We start from the raw sequence: 19,994 nt of genomic DNA on the forward strand, positions 1-19,994 counted from the left end.
ATCGGGTCAGCCAAGTGGAACACACTTACCACTGCCGTGCAGATAGTTAGATACGGATACAGATGGCCACAGATACAGATGCAGATGCAGATACATCTGTGCTTATGGGGCGAGATTGTTTGTTTGGGCTGATGCTTTGGTCAAGACTCAGACTCTGAGGCAATTGCTAAATAAAGCAATCCAATTGTGCACTGTCTATTTGCAGAATATATGGAAATTGCCGTTTAAGACTTATGGGCTTTATTGAGGGTATTTCATTGGTTGGGATTATCATCAGTTTTAATTACAAATAATACAACTAATAATGGTTACTTTGTATTTATTGGTGTTAAGCTGGTTTTATCTCTTCTCTCTTGACAAACAAACCATAAATATCCGATTGTTATACCAACGCCCATCATCTCTCGACCGTCGACACACATAAACTATTCGCTTTGAAAAATTTCATTCAAGTGCAATCATAAGCTGAGCTATTGCACAAAGGCCAATCAAAAAGGTAGCTACCTTTCCATAAACAACTCACCAAAAAACACACAAGCTGCAGAGTCGACAGAAAAGAAAATCAATTTGCATAACACAAATCAAGTGAAATAATCAGGCATCAGTGGGGAGAAAAGAGACAGAGGCTGAAAAGCCAAGCCGAAGCCCAAACAAAATCCAAACTTGAAACGCACTGCACCACCGACAGATTGACAAACAAACAAAGCACTGGCAGGCACACTGGAAAAAATGCACAGTTGACAGACACCTTTGGTTTTCATCCACCCCCATCCCCTCCGGATGCCTCCATTTCATCTCCATCTCCACAGACATTTCCCTGTGATCCCAAATTGTGCAGCCAATTTCTTTATCTTTCTTCATGCCATGGCCAAGTCGCAGAGTCGCAGTTCGGCGCTAGTTTATGGGGGAAAGTTACAAGCGACTTGCTCCGACAGATGCTCGCCAGATAGATATAGTCGTGGGGATATCGGGGGATATGGGGGATTCCAGGGGGAGACTGGGGTTTCTCTAGGTCCGCCTGCATGCGCCGCGTATTCAAATGAATGCAGACTGCTCACTGTTGCTGGTAGCCGATTGTCGATACACAGCAAGAAAATAACAATACTCAATCAAAAATAAATAAAAATGCAAATATGTAAATATATAACATTTAACATAATTTTAAATAATTACCTAAATAGCCAAGTGGATACAGTTAATTGAAAATCTCTCTAAACACTTAAAATGTTTACTTTGTTTTTATAAAACATTTCTGGTATTTTCAAAATGTATTCCATTGTTACTTGAGTTTTTGTCACCGTGTAGCGGTTGATTTTAGCTGCTGTGCCACTTGGCTGCCTTGTTTTCCTTTGATATGCGCCGTGAAAAATCGCCGGACTGCACTGGAATTACAAACTATCCATCCACAGTCTGTCTGCGGAGAGCTATTTATCGCCTTTGCAATCCCACCTTCTTGCAAATACGTAATTAAAATGCCTTTTGCCTCATTGTCATTTTCGGATTGTACAATTTTCAAATAGTTTTTGCAATGCAAATTGCCAATCGAAATACTTTTGTTCGCGCCTGACCACTGCTGCAAACAAAGCCTTTGTTCGATTTGATTTGTGTGGGCAACTATAATCAATAATTATTATGATTTATTTGCATTGTTCTAGGCGTCGCAGATTAGATCTCTGCTCTTTGTGGGCTAAAAACAAGGCAGTCTGCTAAGTGGGGAGTCTCCCTGGAGGGTTGAAAATGAGTTGCGACCGCGGCAATTTTGAATAATTATATAATTGGTCTGCTGGTTGAAATGAGACTCAATTAGAATTAATGTTGGGTACCAAAATATGTTGGTATTTAATTTAACATAATTTAACCTCTACCAATTGCTGCCTTCTCACTCGGATACCTCTCAAAAAAATCTAACGATCAAAGATTGACCTGAAAAGCACTCAACATTTCAATCCCAGCTGTCGATCAGTTCAATCAGCGCTCCAATAAACCCACTCAATCGATTCTGGTGTGGCGCATGCGCATTTTGTCAATCTGTCAATAACTCGGCAGCTCGAATTAAAAAAGCTCACGATGAGGTAAGCTCGAAAATCTTAGTAAATCTCAGCTATCTGCGCCAATCATTTGCAGCCTCATTGAAGCGTTGCCGACAATTTTGATTAATTGCACAGATTTGCAGCTAGCTGCAATCCAAAGTGTTACAACAACAGGTTGGCCATCAATCGCCGAGCCGAGCCACAATTAATTCGAAATCAATAAACCCATAACGCCTGATCATACGGGGTGTTGGAGAAAATTCCGGCGAGCAATGGTAAAATAAAATATGAAACATAATTCAATAATAAAGCGTTGCAATTTACTCCGCGAACCACTTGAACTACGTGACAAGCGTGATGGCTCTTGGCGCTCAGCAGTTGGAAAAGTCTGGGAAAAGTTGGCCATAAATTTCGGCAAGGCGGAAAAGCGGCCGAAAAGGAAAACAGTGCATGGAAAGTAGGAAGAAATATTTAAGCGGCCAGGTTACTCTCGGGTGTCAAAGTTGATGAAAGATGCTGCCAGCTCGCCGGCCTCTTAACTTTAATGTTAAAGGAGGAGTGTCTGGGATGGCAAGTCTCAACCTGGCGACTGCATCTTCGGCGGCCTTAGTTGATTTGAAAGTTTAATCTGGCATTAGTGTAAGTTAAAAGCCTCTTTTCGGTGCTTTTATTGCCTGCTTTTTTCCTAGAGATGTCTGTGGCACGTAGTGCACTTCGTAATGGCCGCGCAATTTATCTAATGATTGCTATTTGTGCAAGTAATTTAAGTAAGAGAGAGGGCGATATGCGGAAAGAGTTGAAAGTCTTTATATTCCGGTCGATTATAAGTGTTAATTATATGGCTAAACTTCCGAGACGCGGCTTAAAATGCTTTTGTTGTAAGCTTTCTTTAATTGACATTCAAATCACAGATTTGAATGGCTAAGTGAACGTTGCTGTCGTAAATTGAAGATGGCTTGGGAATGTGTGGGCCTTAGTGGGTAATTACTGTGGGAAGATGAAGACGAGCGCTGGAAAATTAAGGGATTCTAATTTATCATATCATAAATATTAAAATGATTGCCTAGCAATTATTATTTAAATTATAACCATTAAAATTTAATATTGCCAGGTTGGATTAGTTTTGAATATATTAAACTGAGTATCTTGAATTTCAAACCATGCCCATTTTGACCCTCCGTCACATCTTAACCCTCACTATCTCACTTCATTTGCCTTTGCATATCAATTTCAGAGCTAACGACTTAACCCATTATAAAGTGATGGCCCCATTCAAGATATTGATTACATAATGCCCGAACCAAAACCGAATGAAAAAAAAAATATCAATTTCGTGTGGTCACAAAATGCATTTTAAGATTTAATTACATGGAGAGTGAAACATTTTATTTTCCATTTTGTCCGTGGTGTGCTTCATTTTTATGTACTGCTAAATGCTGCAGAGGAGTTGTGGTTGCCGTTGTGGAAACCACTCGAAAAAAATGCGTTTCAAATTGAAACGACGGGGAACGCCCACAGACAAACGAGATGCAGATACATGTGATTCCATATGTTCGTACAGAAAAGTCTCGGGAGCTGCAGCGGTTGCAACGCACTTAACCAAATTGCTACAATTTGACAAATAAAAGGCAAAAACCGGAGTACACCCAGGCCAAGAGTGTTGGCTCTAATAACAAGTGTCAGTCTGTCAGCTGCCAGCCCCTAAAGTCTGCCCACAGTTTGTCTTTTCTGTGTTTTATTTAAATGCATTTTTTTTTTGCATAATGCTGTTCGAGTGATAAATTTTAAGTACTTAATTTTGTGGTATTAAAATGGCTTTATGGCATTACTTATAATTTGATTAGAAGTCGGCAAAAGCATTGAAGAGATTGATATACCATTTCCGGCATTTCATAAATTTCAAAATCACCCAGATGCCAAACTCTGCCCACACGTTTGCTCTATTCTTTTGCAAGAGATATACCTTTTTTCAACATAAGTTGCTGTTGTGGATAAGTTTTCTGTTCAAAAGAGTATTTCAAGTTTCGCCTTTAAAATTCATAATTTTTCTTGACCACAACAAAATCTTTGCGAATTGTTTTAACAACTCTAGGCATTAATACGCCTCAGCTCATTTTAGATGCTTCTTTGCTAAAAAACTGAAATATAGCGGCTGACTAAATTGTGGTGCAAAAAAAAAGAAATAAACTAGCTAAATAAATTATGGCCAAGAGTAATTTAGCATATTTTGCCTCTATTTTTTGCATGCATAGCTTTTTTAAAAGTTTTTTTTGGGTCTCATTTCCTGAGCTCATTAAACAACTGTATAATTCACACCCAGACAGCTTCGAAGTAAACTTGTCTCAGTTTTTTAATTATAATTATTAACTTGCATCATATATGTGAATAAATGAATTTAAATCAGTAATGCAAAGGAAGTTATTAAGTGAAATAAATATAACTCAAACAACATTTATTGAGCTATTAAACTATTAAAATTTATAAGTGTATAATTGATATCATAATAATGTATTTGATTCCAAAATACGTTTACAACTTAAGAAAGATTGAGTTAAATCGCTACAGATCCCAAAAGTATACACTCTTTATTAAAACAGTGGAAGCATTTACTACAATTTAAATATTAAAAAATATGTAAACAAATCTGCTTCGATTTTTGTAACACCTTGCTAAAGTTGCAATGTAAATATAGCTAACTTAAGCCAATCCTTTATTTGTATTTCGTGAAAAAAACCTACATCAGCTCTGCTGACCACAAGTCAGTATTAGAATACATAAACAATCCCCACGTCAAAGAAAAATCATCAAAGACCACACACATTGGCGGTCAACAAAGAACTCGTAGACTATGCAAATTTGGAAAGACAATGGAATGAAAATAAAGGTGCTATCTAAATCCATAGCCAATCCATATAAATTGATTACTCATCTGGGTCAGAAGAGATTGCAAAGAAAGAGTCAGTCCGCGGATCAAGTTACCAATTCTTCAATGAGCCGTAAACAACAAGATTTAGCAACCTTAATTTGCAAATTACGAATTACGCTGCAGCTCGCCTTTTACCTCGATTTTTTATCTGCATATCTGTGGGCGGTTCGGCAAATAAAGCCAACAAATTGTTATGGCTGTTAGTGATTATTTTTACAGCTTGTTAAGGAGTATCGAATTTTTTTAGGTCGCCCGCAACTGCCAGGTAAATGCAATTTGGCAGCTCAGCAAAGTGAGAAAACTCCAACTCTGTCGAAGAAATCCATTAGCTGCGGTGGTTTTTTTCTCGCTAATAAAAATATGATGTTAACCCCTCTTGTTAACCCGAAATATATAATTTTTGATTTATGTTCAATCTTAGCACGCTGGACACTCAACAAATCGCTTGATGTTTAGCTGGGAGTCATGTCGAAAAATGTTTTACTTATTTTAGGTTTTGCCGGCACGCAATTGAGCCGAAGCCAAAGAGAAATACAAATAATTTCGGTTAAGTAGAGAGCAGCTCAAAGAACTGACATCATCTGCTGAGACAGCAAAAAGCTTTTTGCGTCTCGGAACCAAAATAAATCTCATTAGAAATGCATTTGCAAAGCCGAAAACCAAACCTGAATCCCAAAAAGTCAAGATAGGTTGAGTTTCAACCAATTCCTGCCTCGGGCTTCGCTCTAATTAATAAATCAACCTGTTGACCACACAGAAAAACTATTTGGGAAGGCTTATAAATTTTAACAAATGGGAAAAAAGAAAATTTTAGAGTCCAAGTGTGGGCGTCAACGGAGTAATGGCTTGATAAAAAGATAAACAGTCTATTATCACCGTTAAAATGCAAATGAGTCGAAAATCTTATCTCCACTTAACCTTTCCTCCGCCTAAGAAAGTCAATTTGTCAAAAAACCCAACCGCACACCAAGTGGGCGGCAACAAATTGTTTTTTTTTTATAAATAAAGTTGAGCTCAGACTGTCTGGCTGGATTTTCGGTAGCTTCGTGAGATACTGTATCTGTATCTGGGCGAGAACAAAAACATTTAGGAGTGCCCCCAACATCAATCAATTTGCTGATCATGGGGGTTGTATAAAAAAAGAAATAAAAGAAAAAGCTAAGTTATACAGTTCAAAAAGCAAGGGAACTCAATGAACAAAAGGTGTTGAAAGTGTAGTGAAGGTATTCTTCAACATTGTTGCTTAAGTATTTAATAACCCAGACTTAAAGGCAGAACGTGAATCCGCATTTGTTTACACACTTATCGCACCTTATTTATGCGAAACATTTAAACACATTTGCCCACAAGTTTAGGCAAATTTGACAACTTTTTTGCCACTCGCCGGCCAAACAACATTCTCGCATTTCGAGCTTCAAAAGTTTTCGCCGATTGACTGCCACAAATCAAGTTTAAGTACAGCAACAAAGTAGAAAAAACTAAACAGAACTATGTAGAATAACAAAAAAAACGAGCCACAACAAATGCTGCTAGTGGGCTGAAACAAATGTAATTGCGCGTGTCGAAATGTGGAACGAAAAAACAACCGAGCAGATACAGATACTCTGTCAGCCTACAACTTTTAGATTCTAAACTCTTGATAAATTTATTTGTCTACGGGCGACAAAACAATTGAATATTTCGCCGGCCGGCTTAAGCAGAATTAAAAATGCACAACGCAACGACAACAAAATAAAACGAGAATAAATGCTGGCTGCATTTTAAAATTGCTCAGACGAACCGAAAGAGAGGGCAACTGAAAAGTGTTAGCTCCGTTTTCACGGTGCGGTTAACGTTCAACGATCGCGACTGGTGGAAAATGCCAAGACGTGCCAAAAACCAGACCCTACTCACCCGTCCACCCCCCAAAACCCCCCATTTCCCCACGATTGCGTAAAACTTTTCCGCGGAGAAAGACATACAGTCAAGTGAAGTTTTCAATCTGTCGGATTGGGCAAGAAATGTGGTTACAAAATATTTCAGCCATCAATTTGGCGGCTCCGACAAAGTATGTGGAGGGTTTCCAGCTAAACGCTAGTAAAACTGTCAAGCTGACAAGTGGCCATCAAGTGGGCGGAGTCGAGTGGAGAGTGTGAAAAAGATTGAAAGGCCCTGAGATTGATTATAAAAAATAGTTGGGTTACCCTAAAGCGCTTTAACATTCTTTTTGAAGCTTGGATTTAATGGTTTATAACCTTTACTATTATTTCTGGATTATTTTTCATTATTTTTTATGTATTAATAATCTAAAATCTTGATGTCAACTAAAAGTATCTAGTTTATTATTCTTAACTCGCACTTACTTTACCTGCATTACGTATACGCCCCGTATTATGAATTTAGCACACCATTTAAAAATAAATGTTTAAGTCATCTCTCGCCAGGCAAAGTTCTTGCCGCATATCTAAGCTCATGGCTTATCGTAAATAATAATAAAAAATCTCGATTCCATTCCGACCTGCACTCGGACCAGTCGGGTTATTTAAATTCAGCTGCGAGCCAAAAATAAACAAATGACGATAAGCATAAGAAATCACGCTCCGGACTGATATAGTTAGTGCTATATAATATAGAGAATAATTCTGTTTGGTTGGGCAATGGGCAGGGAAAAAAACTAGTCACGTTTTTCCGGTGCTCAATGCCAAAGTGCAAATTATGCAAATCTAAGATCGCAAAATGGGGGTGGGGATGTTGGGGCCATGCTTATAAAGGGTGCCAAGAGTTGGCTTCAAAAAATATATATATGGTATGCCTATGAAAACTAAATAATCGATGGAGTGATGGATGGCGAGTTGAGCAATGGGAAAAAAGGTTAAAGGAGGTAAGTAATGGTTGCCAAGAGCTATAGATCTTAAGACTATAGGTATAAAAATTGCAAAAATCACAACTAACTTCCCCTCCACTTTTGCCAACTATTTATTCTTTCCTGGATTTTCCTCCGCCATGCTTGAAATGTTCGTCTGGGTCAAAAAGAGTTTGTTACGCTTTGTTGCCCGAAATCAGGCACAACTGACATTTCCACCCGTATATATAACTAAATAAATAACATTTTGATTCAGGTAGTTCTTGCTGTGGGCCCAGTTCATTGACACTTCTTGAAAACTTGTTATAATTTCATGGGTCCTACACTCCAGTTCCCCATCCATCTAAACTCTCTCGCTGTTTGTTTGCCTGTTATTTGCGGCTCTAACTGTTTTGCATTGTTTTATGGTCAGCCTGACTTTTTGTTCACACATGGGAAACAAAGCCATCAAATAAAACAGTCGGCAAGCAGCAAACACGAAAAAAAGCCACCGAACACGATGTGCTGCAACAGTTTCCATTTAATGAAAGGTGTGGAACCACAGTGGAATTACGGGTACAGTGGGGCAAGTGTGGGTCACCCATGTGGCTTAGAAGTTGCACCACAGAAGTGCCTGAGCAGCTAAATACCGTTGGCTTATAATGTCACAGTTGCACGATCTTTTCTCGTTGATTTGGTAATGCCACAAAGAAAAGTGCGTTACTCTTTCGCTTCAGCAGGCAAAAAAAAAAAAAAAAAAAAAAAAAACGCCTCTGGTAATTTATGTGTGCTCCACATAATGCCCTTGTAATTAGCCCCTGGGCGATTTGTCAGCCCAGCCACTTTTGTCACGTTCTCTGGGCTTCAGCTTGTCCAAGATGGTGATGATGAAGTTGTTGAAGTCGCTGTCTTTGGGGAACCCGAGCATGAAACTATCGTGAATTCTTTGACAGCTATAAAGATATATGGGAAGTGGGTGTCAATTGGCAGCTAAGTTGTCTCGAAAGGTTTCTACAAAAAGTGTAAGCGTGCTATCAATATCACGCACAAGTGGCAGAAGCAGTTGCAAATTAACGATATTGATGTATTCATTCACGAAATTCCTGTGAAGGAATGACAGCTGTTGCCACAGATATTATTCTTAAACATTTCTGTGTTGAACACTGTGTTGATCCATTACTTAAGTCTAATTTGTAACCCCGTTTTTATTCATTACTACCTTGATTTATGGGCTAATCGCTCGCCATTCAACACAATCCAATCTCACTTTCAGCACCACCGATCTATTTTTTAATTATGCACCTTCTTTTCACGCAGTTTAGCGGAAACTTCAGCCTTGAAACACCCAACCCGCTCTGGCTGGCTGGGAAGTAAGTGCATCGGTAATTGGGCTTAATAGTCGGGCTAATAAGTAAAAGATGGCACGCCCTACGGCAACTCGAAAAACCACTTCGAATGGCACCACCACCAGAGCAAATCCCATCAAAAACCAACTGAACTCAACCCAACTCAACTCTACTCAACTGAACTGAGCCCAACCCAAGAAAACTGAAACGAAAATTGAAACGAACGCTGCGAGCTGGCCGAAAACATTAATCATGCAAATGGCCCAAACACTTTTTCTCTCGCTTTTGGAAATTACAATCCAGAAAATGCGCCACTATGGGTGACTGCTCCCACAAAAAGGTGGATATACACTACGAGTACACAACGGTTGGAGGGACGGGACGGAAAAGCGAGCGGGCCGGAAAAAAAAAAGGGAAAACAGTCTTTGAGGCGTTCGGCCAAGCGGCCATGCGTTTTCCACATGGCCGCACAGAAAATTAGCAAACGAGATCAGTCCAAGAAAAGCGATATTTTACATATAGCTATCGGCTTGCAGATTTTCAATACGAGAAGCCCAAATGTAAATGCACCAAGGAAAAGCCGCTTTCAGAGCGCTGCAAACCGGCGACCGGGGAAAAGTTGAAAGTAAAAGGAAAGACGAAAGGCGACTTTCCCAAACAGCAGCAAAGGCTACTCTAGACTGGTCCGAGCTCTGGTTTTCCTCTGCCGCTCTGCTTTTCCCTCACTCTGCGTGGGTGTGTCGTCGTCGGCGTTTCGAAAAGCGCATTCAGGATTAGCATATATTAGCGCCCCTGGCAAATGCAAGTCGGGGGTACTAAGCCACGCAGGGAGAAAAAGCCAAAGAGATCAGACCAAAAAGGCAATCACAAACGGACTCTCTCAAAACGAATTATGTTCACTCTGCACAAACGTATGGAGATATGCAAAGGGGTCTAGAGGTCCAGTTCCGGGTCACCAAAGTCCAGTTCCGGGTCACCAAATAGGTGAGAGGCAACCCGTCATCCCTTTGAAAATGTCTGTCATGAACAGGCACAAAAAAACAAACCTTGAATGGAATTTTTTTAAGGATGCAACCGAAATATGCCCATTTAAAATCGGGCTTATGGTAATCTTAAGGGTTTTGAAAGTCAATTAGCAATCGTAGCAATTTTTTCACTGATTCCTAGCAAACATTTACTTTTCTTTAATTGCTTGGATCATTTAGTCAGCCGACATGCTCTCCTAGAAACCAAAGTGTTTTAGAGTAACCCGAAGAAGCCTAATGCATTGCCACTTTTGGTTGGGGTTCAAGTTTTACTCGGTTGGATGTCGACTCCAGTGGGTTGTGGGTGGTTGGGGCCAGTGGTTTTAGCCTGGTGAGTGAGTGGTTTCCTTTTGCAGCCTTTAAAGCTGATTTCATTGTTCGGTTAGCAGCGGCTTAGAGACTTAAGTCGGGCGAAGCCCAAAAGCCGGGGCATAAATTAAGACTCGGATATTGTTTCAATAGTTGACTTTGTCTAATCTTGAAGTCTGCAATCTGGAGATCAGAAGCGATGCAGGGGAAGCCAAGGCGGGAGCGGTCGCTTTGACTTTCAATATTCGTCGTGTTTTGTCGCATGCCCAAAAGCCTTTCAATTAAACGAGCCGCACGTTTTTTTCCCGGTATAAAAAAATGCATTTTAACGCCAAAGATCGACAGCAACGAAAATAAAAAAGTGGTAAGGCGAAACAGCTACAGCTGTACATACCACTGTTACATTTATATAAATTGGAGGCACAGTGGGGTTTTGATTTGCAACACGAAGAGCATATGTTTTATTTATTTTTATACCCTTTTTTTTTGGATTTCCAAACAATTATGGTTTTTCTTTGAAGCTCACAAATATCAAACATTGATCTAATTAGATAAAATTTAATTTCCCTAAGCATAGAAACCAGATCCACCCATTAGGCTGCTATCATTCGCTTAATTGCGAGTCTCCACTGTATGTGGTAAGCATATTTTGTTACATTTTGAGGCCAACATGGGTTGGGGCACAGACAACAAAACCAAACCGAGCCAAACTGGCTGCTGTTTTGTTTTTCTCGGCCTGAGTCATGATGCATATGCCGCATATCGATACAGTATTCTGTTATTTTTCTGCACCACAAAAATCGAGTAAAAGAAATGATATACACAGCCGGATAAATGATGTATGACGTTGGGTAGGGCCGACACTGGAAGTGGAAAACGCTGTTGTCATTGCACAAAGACCCCGTCTATTCATAGCCATTGAACTGGACACGGATTTTCCTCAGAATTTCCCAGCACCACCAAGCCAAGTGAGAGGCGCAAAAGAAGCGAGACAGTAAAAGGGCAATGATTTAAATGCATTAATGAGTTTTAATTTATCAGTCGATTCTTTTCTTTTTCGCCAACGAAAGTGGAAAGCGTACGCAAAACTGAACAGATAAAAAGTCAAGGCCCCTCAAGCATCCACTTCCTTTCACAAAGTAGCCAAAAAAACAGAGGAAAACCGCTCGGAAAATGGAAAAACCCAAATGGCACTACTGGTCATAACCTGCCACTCAGCAGCACGATTTGAGTTAATTAAGTTGCAACTCCTCCAACGCCTACATGCATTAATATTTTTTTTTTGTGAATTGCAAGTGCTCAAACGCCTCCAAAACAAACAATTTTTTCTTTGGATTCCCTGTGTTATCAATACGGTTGCTCCGTGATAAGTGCCACCCACAATTGCAAACATTAAGCGATCATTTGCCAAAATAATTACACGATGTCGACCGCTAATCACAAGCCGCATTTGAAGGTCTTTTGGAGATAAGTATATATCGGGTAATATAAGAAAACGCTTACGGGTAGATAATTAAATGTTCTTCGTTGTCTGGGGATCAATAGATAAATGCTATAGGGTAATAGATGCAATATAATGAGAAAAATGGCGCTTTAGAAGTTGTTTTCATTTTGCTGCAATTACAATTACAATGCTTAAGTACCAAATGAGGATGGATTTAGGTTTAATTAACTAAGAAATACCATCATTTCCCACACTGACATATCAATCAAAAAGTAGACCCCGCTAAGTGTGATCCGCTTAGCCGGTTTTAGCCAGGAAAACGACAACAACTAACTATGTAAACAATTTCTAAGCAAACATTTAATCTTTCTTTCTATCATCCGTAGCTGACAAATCAATTCCCCCCCGGGAAATTAAATAAGAATGATTAACCACTGGCGCTCATCAGGCATTTTCACTTTGTGTTCGAAAGCCTTAAAAAGAGATTCGTTTAGGCCATATTTAGAAGAGAAGAAAAGCCGTCGCCGACTAAGAAAGTGTGCTGATTTATACCGAGTTGGCTTGATAAACGCTTACAAATCGCCAAACGACACTTTACTTTCTGTGCAGTTAGAAAGTCGTGTTTGCGACTAATAGCGAAATATGATAAACGACAAGACGCTCTTGATGAACACTTTCCCAGCGAACTGGGAGGCTGGTGGTCATTAGAAGAAAACCCCGCCGACAAGACTGGCAAGACAACTTTAACTTTGCGTTGCCTTCGTTGTTGTCTTAACCGAGAGAAAAGTAGAACAAAAAAGAGGAAAATCGAGACGAGTTGAGACCGCTTTTCCGCGGGCAAACGGGACGAGGCAAAGTGGCTGCACATTTTGCTTTCAATTTGCCAAGTAGCCGGCGCAGATAACATGGCGTATGAGCAATGTTCAACGGCAGGGCGAGTGGAAAATCGTGGGGGTGGCGAAAGGGGGCTGATGGATCATATGGGCCAAAACAATTACGGCTGCAAATGAAGTTGCTTGCTTTTGTGGTCTGCGGGTGGTGGGCGTGGCTTGGGGGCAATTATGTCCAGCAGTCGTGTAGAAAGAGGGGAAAAGCATCCATCCATCTGCATACATGGAAAATGCAGGAAAACCATACTCCTCCTCACGAGCCAATGTTTTCTGCTCCAAAAAGCTCAAAGCGGCTGTGAAAATGATTTTTCCCAGTTTCCATCTCGTCTAGAAAATCGCAAATCGAAGAAAAAACTGCAACATAGTTACCGCTAATGAAAATGAAAGGCCCACATATAAGTATCAAAAGGAAAATGCAAATTGCGTGCAAAAATGCTGTTTGATTATCCGCTGGTGTGACCTTGAACTTTGCCACCTGTAAAGCGGAGAACGGAAAAAAACAGACATCAAACTCGTTAAATCAGAATGCCTCCTCAGCTTGGTCGCTGATTAATTATTGCGCATTACGCAAGTCGAACGTTGAAAAGTTTCAGCCTTTTCTGTTGTAGTTCCCCGCCAAGGGAAAACAAATTAGAAAATTGTTTGCCGCAAATTGCGCCTTGCTGACATTTGCAAAAGTTTTGTTGTGTTTTTGCCAAACAAGAAAAGTTGCCTTGCGCGTGCCAGAAAAATGGAAAACCAACTTGGACAATAATTAAGAGATCATACGCCGTTGGCATGATAAAGGTCAAAATGGAAGAGTTCGAGAATAATTTTTTTATTTATATATTTTACTTCCATTTTGCAAAATATTAATATTATTTATATTATTATATTATAATTATATATTATTATATTATATTATATTATAAACATAATATTATCTTATGTTTATTATAGGGGAGACCGGGGGTCGTGAGACACGGGGGTCGTGAGACGCGCTTACAGCCCTGAACTAAAAAGCGCGACATCTACCAGCTGACTGTGAAACTTCTTGCTTGTTTCCAATCTTCATTTCCACATCACAAATATTCCGCTCATGCCGATTCTTTATGTCTTCCCAAATGGCAACTCCAATTTTGTGATCGAAAGTTTTGTAGACCGTTCGTGTTTGCTGTCTTTTCGCTTTGTTTTACAAGCTATTTGCGAAAGTGCATACATCCGAAACATTCCTTGGTGAGTAGCCTTTTGAAACACGGAACAAATTTTGCATAAACATTTAATGCGTCCGTAAAGCAGAAGCCATATTTAAAATATAGCTATTGGGGGGTCGAGAGACAACGTTCTCGGGGGTTATGAGACATTCTATTACCGCGTCATCTAGGAACATAAAATTGTATTTTATAGCCTGATATAGTGTTTCTGTACACAAGTAAAACGTTTAATGATAATTTTGATATTTTTGATGGATTCAGTGTTTTTGATGATCTTTTTTTCTTTCTTTAGTCATCATGGTGCGTCATAAGTATAGTCAGACTGCCAAATCTGCGATTGATGTCAATGTTTTTGTGGCTGCTATAAAAGAGGTTGCTATCGAGAAAAAGCCGAAATCTTTTCAATTTGAATAAATTGTAGACCACAAAATATGCCTTATTAAAGATTAAAAATAACAATTTTGATAAAATTAAGCCATTTTCATTCTTATAAATTTGTGTCTCACAACCCCCGAACCTTGCGAAAATCCATAAAAAACAACTTTTGAGCAGGCAGGCAAAACTTGAAGGTCGAACTAAAATTTCAACTAATTATACTCTTGTCTGAGTGAAATTACACTGAACTATGATTTAAAAATTTGTACGGGCAGAAAAATGGCTTTTCTATTATATTTTTTGTCAAAAAACAAAACACGTCTCAAAACCCCCGGTCTCCCCTAAGTAATTTTACTGTGTTATACAAATATTTAAACTGACAACTATATTCCTAACTGCTTTTTGACATATTGGTTAGGCAAAGTTTTCTTTGCAAGTCAAAGAAAAACTTAAATTGAAATGTCAAGTGCTGAAGTCTGCTAAAGTAAATCTCCGCTTTGCTCCCCAACACTGAACTTTTATTGCCCCACAAAGGGGACATTTGCATCAAAAATAAATGAACGCGTGAAAAATGCACGACATCAAAAAAAAAAAAAAAAAGGTTAAAAACTGAGTCGCATAATTAATGGAAAACAAGCGGCTGCTGCACTCGTGGATCCATTCATGAACAATATGGAGTAATTTATGATGGGGTCGTCAGTTTTTTTTTTACCGCTTTGTTTGGGGGTATGCAGCTTTTTTTCAGATTTTTTTTTTTTTTTTGCCATTTTTTGTTGTCTGATTTTTTGTTTGCTTATGTTTTGAACTCACTTTTTCGCTGCGCTCGTAATTCGCTGGGAACTTGGGCGAGCCGAACACCGATGACGGCGATGGGGTTAACGGCGACGCCAGCGGCGACTGCGACTGCAGCGCCATTCGCTGGTGGTGCAGCGTGGAGAGCGTCGGCGTCGACGCCGACAGCGACGCCGGGGTCATGATTAAATGCCGCATTATTTCGCCCGATTTTTCCACTAATTTTTCTCACTTCTCCACCCGCTTTTCACTGGCTATTGTTGCTGCTGTTGCTCTTCGTTTTGTGTTTGCTGTTGTTTTTTTTTGTTTTGTTGCTTTGTTGGTTTGTGTTGCACTCGGCGGTGATTTACACTTCAACAATTACATTGTTTTTTCCGTTTGTTTTGGTCAGCGGTTCGTTACGATCCGCCTTTTGTTTGATTTTATTTTATTTCACTGTAAATGTCAATTGCTTTTGTGGGGCAAAACATTTTGCTAAAAACAACAGAAATTTAATAAGCTAAATTCAACAGCTGCCGCGGATGTTGACAGAACGGAACAGTCATCATTGCCAAATGGGTTACGTTCTAAATACCAGAAATAAAAGTGCTCTTTCACTCTCTGTAATTTGTGGCTCCCTATTTTGTGTTCAGTATAAAAATTACAATATTTTTATAGCTATTTAAAAACATTTTTCATAATTTGTATTTGTGGAGTTTGAAAATTGTTTTCAAATGGTGAATCAATTTTCCCTTCACTTTACTTTTTCCTCCAAATTGTTTACAATAACTTTTAACCAGGTAAGCGTTGTGCGATTTTCAACCTTCCCCTCTTCCTCTTTTCACCTTATCTGAGTACTTTAATTGCCTTTATTTTTATCACCTTGGCTCCTCACAAATTTGCGTTTCCCCTTTTGCTATTCGCTTATCACCTTTTCCCCTGCCATTTCAATTCCGCCTGTAGTAATTTTTTATTCCTGTTGCTGTTTTAACTAGCTTTATATTTGTTGCTGCCTTTGCCGTTTTTATTGACGTGGGGGAACCTTATCATGTGGAAACAAGAAGAAGAACTGCAAACAATTACCGAATTTTCTATTTATTTCTGGCTTTTGGTATATAATTAAGGTACTCAATTAATTTGCAATTGACATTTCAGGAAAGTGGAAAGCGAAAATTGACCCCTTTTATTTTTAATTTCGTTCTTGTTTTTATCTGCTTATTTGTGAATTGTCAAGCATATCAGACTTTAGATAAGCATTTGCGGAGTATCGTAAAAAAGAAGATAAAATGCGTATACGCCACCGAGCCACTAAAAGAAATTGAAAGTGTTTGCAAAATATAAATGTTGTTTATTTATTTGAATTGGGAAAAGAAAAAATCATTCATTAAAAAAAATCAACTTTTAAAGAGGACTTTATTTTGGTCTTGGTCTTCGACATTTATTTACATATGGCAGTGATCTAATCACTTAATTAAATTAACTGCAGGAATCTCAAAACCGTAAATTGTCTCGGGTACTCTTTCGTGAGGTTTGTTTTTAGCTCTTTTACAGATTATATAACGTCATTTTGATCATTAAAGCTTGATGACGCTGGGTTAATTATTTTTGTTATTGCTTGCAGTTGGCGTAGACGTCGCAGTCGGCGTCTCTGTCGGCCGAATTACACGCACCGAAAATGTACAAAAGAGACAACTAAGCAACAACTAACAACATTCGAAGGTCACTTCGCAGTTTTTGGGCAAATTAGAAACATGAAAAGCACACTAAGAAACCGAGTTTAACACGATTTAAGCGGGTCAAATTCAATTTGTTCGCCTGCCAAAATATTACTTTTGCTTCGCTATATTTCTGGTTGTATTTTTTTTCCGTTGATTAACTTTTCATAATTTTCCGAATTGCACAAACGAATTGCATGTGAATCGGTTGCGAATACCAATACAAATGCAGCCAGGCGAGACGCAAAGGAGAAAAGCGTAATGAAAATCGGGGAGCACGCAGGAAAATCGCGGCGTTCCAATTGGAATACGAATTGTAACTGAAAGGCGGCGACCAAAGCAAATGAAGCTAAAGCAGCGCAAAAGCAAAGTCGGCGGCGCAGGCAGAGAAAAGCTCCAAGCGAGAGCGGGATAAAGATTGGAGAGCGGATAGAGAGAGCACAAGTACAAGCAACTAACGGGGCAGCCCCAACAGCTGACTAACAATAACAGAAAACCTTTTGCGAAAAGATCCACAACTCTCTTTCACAAAATAGAACGCAATCAGCTGTTTTATACATATCTTTGAGTTCTTGATTCATTTTCGAAATTTATATTTCGAGTTCTTTAAAATATCTTGAAGATAGCAAAATCAGGATAAACAGAATTGATGTCGAATGGCTTCAAATCCTGGAAATCCGAAAAATATGTTAAATATTTTCTCAGTGTAGAGATATTTTTCTTTTCTTCCAAAGAGGTTACCTTTTTTTCAAAGCTTTCGTTGAGCGTGAAAGGCTTTCTCTTGCTCTCTTAGTTTCTATCGTTTTTCATCACATCTTTTCATATCTGTCTCTCTTTTAGTCTCATAATTGCATTCGATTTGTTTTATTATTTAATAGCATTTTCTGTGGGTGGGTGTTTGGTGGTCGGGTGGTTTGTTTGTCTGCTGCGTGCATTGAACTTGACATTAAACAATGCAATTGTTTTGTTTTACTAATTGCGTGAAATTCGAGCGGTCTTTAATTGTGGGTTAGCTTTGTGGAACCTGAGTTGGGAAGCGTGTGGTGGAATGGTTAATGAACTTATTCACTCGGTGGGTGGAGTGGGGTGGAATGTGGGTCGATGTAGTGACAATCGCCGGAGATGATTGATGGCGATTTTTTTGCGGCGATGCTAATTAGCTGGGTGTAACTAAAAGTGAATGATATCAGTATTTTTCATTTTTTCTCATTAGGTTTTTATAAATTGCAGTTAAAATTGAATAAAAATTTTAACAACTAATTTTGAATAAAAATATGTACATATATTGATAAAGGAGTTTTTTAAATGCAAAGCAATACCAAATAAGATATGGTAATCTTGTGAATACCACCCATTGGTTATTAACATATGCCAAACAGCTCTTTGTATCGTATTGCTTCCCATGCTTTATCAACTTTCTCAACCAACTATTTTCAATTAAAACCCCCAAACAAAAATAAAACCTGACAAAAACCAACGCCAACTCATGACCACTCAGCATTTCAAAAGAAAAAATACTTTTTGTGGAATGCTAGCAAATTAATCAAATCGAAAGACAGATGGTAGAAAAAATAAATTATAACAATCGGGAAAAATATATAAAAACAAATGACACAACCCATTGGAGTTGCATTTGTGGGCGAAGTTCGAATGAATGCAGCGCAACTTTCCATTTTCCTCTGCAGGCCAAGAAGATAAACAAAAACCGTTTGGAAAACTGGATCACATGCGCTGCAGGCGGTCGCTTATTTAAGCGGAATCCGACAGTGACAAACTTCCCAACTAAACCAACTTTGGAGCTTCCAATCCATAGACGAAGACTGTTCAATGCAGTTCAATGAAAGGCAGCAGTAAGAAATTGAATACGCCTATTCAAATGCATATTATATAAACAAAATGTTTTATGAATGACAAATTTTGAATGAATGGTTGTATAAGCATATTTTTTTTGGATTTGCTCGCATCCCAAAACCAGAAGCCGAACCCTACATAGATTACGAGATCTAGGATCCTATGTATTTTGAAAGGATATTTTACTCACCCTATCCATTAATTGCTCATCGTTGCGTTTGCGCCTCACCGGCGCTCTTATAATACGTCCCACATCTGGAGCGTCCATATTTGCTGCGATTGGGGGTTTCCAGTCGGGATCGGAACCAGCGCGAATCACTTATACGCGAGCGCTGGAGGGTTGGTGAATTCGCTGAAGGCAGCTTCGAGCATCTAGGTTTGCTCAGAACTCGTTTTGAGCGCAACTCAAAGCACTCGCTTGCGGGGCGCTCACAAAATCCACTGCATACTTTGGGGCTGGCTGCATTTGGTTTAACAATTTGGCAGTTTTTCTTTTAAACTTACAGGCAGGCTCCGGTTTTCACTTTTTTTTTCGTTTTCGTTTTTGGGCGAAAACGTACGTTTTCGTTTTAGGTGCTCCGGTTTTCACAAACTTTTTGTCATCGTTTCGTTATCGGAATTGTTCAAACAGCTGACTTTTTTTGGTCAAAAGTAAACAAAGCGAAAAAATGACTTTTATATTTTCGATTGCCTGTTTTGAAGCCAAAAGAAGGCAGAAATTGATTGATTTAAGAAAATCGAGACATCTTAGATGCAACACATGTGTTTTTAATATGTCTGACGATCGGTAAATTAAGTTGTCTTACTTACATTTTTAAAAGTTCAAATAAGCCTCCATCAGAAATCAGCTGTTTCCCACAATAAGGGGCTGCCACCTTTTTTGCAGCTTTCATTCCACTATTCTTAACAACTTTTTTTACTGCAGTTTTACCATTTAAGAAAGAAAATTAATCATATTTATTTATAAGAAGCTTATTTAACTATTCTTTACAAATATTTTTTCTTCGTTTTCAATTTATAAGTATTTTTAAGTGGTTGTTTCGTTCCACTACAAGTACGGCAGCATTAACGATAACTTTGGCAATAGATTTATCGAGCCTTTAGCAAAACGAAATTTGTTGTTGCCGACGGCAAATATTTTATGTATGAAATCAAGGTGGGGTCAGAAAATAATTATTTAAAAAATAAATACGAATTAGATTGACCTACTGATGATGTGAAATGAACATCAATAGACCAAGGAGTCAACTATTTTTTTCCTTTTGCAATTAAGAACCATTTTGATGTAGAAAAAGGCA

The 19,994-nt window shown here is 38.8% G+C and overlaps 1 protein-coding gene across 9 annotated transcripts in view; it reads right to left on the reverse strand.

Annotated features, from left to right (window-relative positions):
* LOC108094137 (mitogen-activated protein kinase-binding protein 1) overlaps positions 1-19,994 on the reverse strand; it is a 59,957-nt gene that overhangs the window by 17,324 nt on the left and 22,639 nt on the right. For 3 of the 9 annotated variants that reach the window (XM_017194565.2, XM_017194561.2, XM_017194569.2), the window contains exon 3: positions 18,887-19,156. In XM_017194565.2, the coding sequence (XP_017050054.1) occupies positions 18,887-18,964 (78 nt within the window). In that variant the 5' untranslated portion in view covers positions 18,965-19,156. Of the gene's footprint in view, positions 1-15,169; positions 15,626-16,960; positions 17,167-18,886; positions 19,261-19,994 lie in introns of those variants that run through there. The other 6 variants (XM_017194560.2, XM_017194558.2, XM_017194559.2 and 3 more) reach the window with 5 other exon arrangements.

The sequence above is a fragment of the Drosophila ficusphila genome, unplaced genomic scaffold (genome assembly GCF_018152265.1).
Source record: "Drosophila ficusphila isolate 14025-0441.05 unplaced genomic scaffold, ASM1815226v1 contig_412, whole genome shotgun sequence".
NCBI classification, from domain to species: domain Eukaryota; kingdom Metazoa; phylum Arthropoda; class Insecta; order Diptera; family Drosophilidae; genus Drosophila; species Drosophila ficusphila.